The sequence below is a fragment of the Mercurialis annua genome, linkage group LG7, assembly GCF_937616625.2.
Source record: "Mercurialis annua linkage group LG7, ddMerAnnu1.2, whole genome shotgun sequence".
Taxonomy (NCBI): domain Eukaryota; kingdom Viridiplantae; phylum Streptophyta; class Magnoliopsida; order Malpighiales; family Euphorbiaceae; genus Mercurialis; species Mercurialis annua.
Window position 1 is genome coordinate 9,384,025 of NC_065576.1, and position 3,258 is coordinate 9,387,282.

General features: G+C 33.5%; 1 protein-coding gene across 1 annotated transcript; it reads left to right on the forward strand.

The window, feature by feature from the left end:
* Positions 1-324: 324 nt before the first annotated feature.
* Positions 325-1,734, forward strand: LOC126656736 (putative ETHYLENE INSENSITIVE 3-like 4 protein). Its single transcript, XM_050351340.1, has one exon. It carries the CDS (start codon positions 325-327, stop codon positions 1,732-1,734), a length of 1,410 nt encoding a protein of 469 aa, XP_050207297.1.
* The last annotated feature ends 1,524 nt before the right edge of the window (positions 1,735-3,258 follow it).

Here is a 3,258-nt window from a genome sequence, read left to right on the forward strand (position 1 = left end):
TTCACACATCAAAATGCACGATTTTAAAATTCCGGCTTTCTAAAACATAATTTGCTTTCAAAAATAACTGTACGGTTTTTTAAGTCAGCATTTATCAGTTGTGAAACCAAAAATTCTAATCCATTACCTCAGGAAATAAAATCCAAATCGACCCTTATTCTTGGAACTCGAATTTGCATCAATTATGACGGCACCGCTCGGCCATTGTACTCCTACTATATATACATATGCCCGCAAAGCAAGCCACTATGCACATTTCTACAAACATTGCAATACTAATAGTTTCTAATTTCTCAAGATTTTAGCTGTTTTTTTATAGCAATTATGGTGGAAATTCATGAAGTGGAGTCATCAATGGCATTTGGAGAAGAAGAAGTTGATGATTTAGATGAGGAGATAAGCTATGACGATCTCAAGAAGCGCATGTGGAAAGACCGCATGCGCATGCAAAAGTTTAAAGAGAAGCGCGGCGAGGAAGAAGAAGAAGCAGAAGCAGCAAAGCAAGAGGCGTCTCGTCGAAAAAAGATGTCGAGAGCTCATGATTCGATTCTTAAGTACATGGTGAAAATAATGGAAGTTTGCAAAGGTCAAGGGTTTGTTTACGGGATTGTTCCGGAGAAAGGTAAGCCTGTTACGGGATCATCAAACAGTCTACGTAAATGGTGGAAAGATAAAGTTCGGTTCGATTTAAACGCGCCATTAGCCGTCGAAGAAGCCCTGCCCGTAGTTTTAGCTCAAGCTGAATTACTAGACCCGGCTTCTTGCATGAATTTGCTGCATGATTTGCAAGATTCGACTTTAGGGTCTCTTCTTTCTGCCCTAATGCAACGTTGTGTGCCTCCACAAAGGCGGTTTCCACTAGAACGAGGATTAGCTCCTCCATGGTGGCCAACGGGGAACGAGAATTGGTGGGGCGAACAAGGATCATCGCAAAAACACGGTGCTCCTCCGTACAAGAAACCTCATGATCTTAAAAAAGCTTGGAAAGTTAGCGTTTTGGCCGCGGTCATCAAGCATATGTCGCCTAATTTTGATCGAATGAGACGCCTTGTGATGCAATCAAAGTGTTTGCAAGAGAAGATGACGGCTAAAGAAAGCGCTACATGGTCCAAAGTTGTCAATCAAGAAGAAGTTCTTTCGAATCTCACGAAAAAATGTCTCCGAATCAACGACAGTCCCGACGACACCCATCAAGAATCAACGGATAGTAACGAAAGTGACAAAAGGAAGTGTGTTTTCGGTCAGGCTTCGTCCGATAGAACATATTCATGCCAAAATTTGCAGTGTCCGCAGAGTCGAGAAGATTCAAGATTCGGAGACAAGAACGCGAGGTCTGATCATGAACTCATATGTGCTTATCGGGTCGAAAAAATCGCTAATTCGTCGGCAGACAGTCTTCCCTGGTACGATGAAAACCTGATGAGTACTGATCAGATGTTTGATAATGAAGTGGATATGTTGAGCGTAACGGATTGGGCTAATACAGTGCTTGAAAATGCTAATTTCAGCTGCAAACAAAGTACTGCGATGGAAATTGGAGTGCAGGATAATCCAAGTGACTGGGGAAGTGGTATGGAAGATTTGGCAGTGGATGGTGCATTTGGGTATAACAGAGACAATTTGGACTTGAGTCAAAATTTAATACAAGAGGATTTAATTGATCATGTAACACCAACTTCAATATGGGATTTGGGATATGGGTGGACCGGATTTGGCCAACCAGAAACAAATTAATTGTTCTACTATTACTATCATCACATATAATAATATCTTTATTATTAATTTCATATATAATAAAAAATATTTTTTATAATTAAAAAGAAAAAGGTGCAAATATGTCCCCATTGTTTAGGCTGGGGAACAAATTTACCCTTGATAACTTTTTTTTATCTAAAAAACAGAGTATGTTTTCAAAAAGGTTCATAAACAACTGATTTTTTTTCCAGAAGTCATATTAACAAGCATCAAACAACAATGCATAAATCCAAATAAAGCCTCGAGGAGTCTTTCCAAAATTTCTTGAAACATCAGCGCGAAAATCAATTGATTCGGACGAGAAACAGCGAAACGACGGCGAATCGAACGTTTTCTTTCTCTCGCCCTCACCCTCTCTGGATCCTTCTGATCATCCCCTTTTCTTATTCTTAAGGAAATTTATATATATAGCTTGGTAAATTTGCCACTTTAATCCTACGTTTCATTAACTTAAACCATTTTTCTTTCAAATTTTATATTTTAATCAAATGGTTAATTATTCACTTTATATCGAGTACGCATGTAGTATTTATATCCAATTAAATAATACGATCTCATGATATATTATTTTCCTCAATAATCTTCTAAATTGCAATTTCCGAGATTTAATATATTATTTATGATTTGGGACTTAAACGTTATTTTGATAACTTTTCTTACCATTTTCTTTAGCCACAATCTCATTTCTTTTATTTGACATAAATTTCCAAAATTTTCTTATTGGACTTTCTTAACCGACTTTCTTGGGTTTTATTTATTTTAATTCTTTCAATAATTTCTCCCTTATTATCACTCCGGCGATTCAAAACTTGACACGTGGTCTAATTGGCGATATCAAATCTTTGGGGTATTACAATTAAATCATTAAAACAACATAAAATATGATTTATAATTGAAAAATGGATCTAATTACAAAATCACAATCTTATGGAATGTGAACGAAGAACACTAAGTTACTCAAAAAAGGCAATTCAAATATAAATAGTAATTTTAAATGCTATAAGTTATGAAAATAGATGACTTATGTATTTTAGAAAAGCTTAATTTCTTAAAAAAACTCCACCTTACACTTTTTCTTCGTTTATACCCTGACCTTGTAAAAACACCATTTGTACCCAATTTTGGATTTTTATGTTTCATCCCTACCCAAAAGCATTAAATTATACTTTTTTCATTTTGAAAAAAGTTTAAAACATACTTTTTTCTATTTTAAAATATACAAATAAATCCTTAAACTTAAAAAATAATCAAATATATCCAAATAATTAATTAATTTTTTTAATTTTATAAAATAATAAAAAAATTAAAAAAATTATTATTATTTTTAATTTTTTTATCGGAAATATTTTTTTAAAAAATTAAAAAAAAGTAAAAAAAAGTTCGGAAATATTTTTTTAAAAAATTAAAAGAAATTATTATTATTTTTAATTTTTTGAAGAAGATGGTATTTTATACTATTAATAACATTAATATCTAATTAGTATATAAGTTAAAAATAAAGGA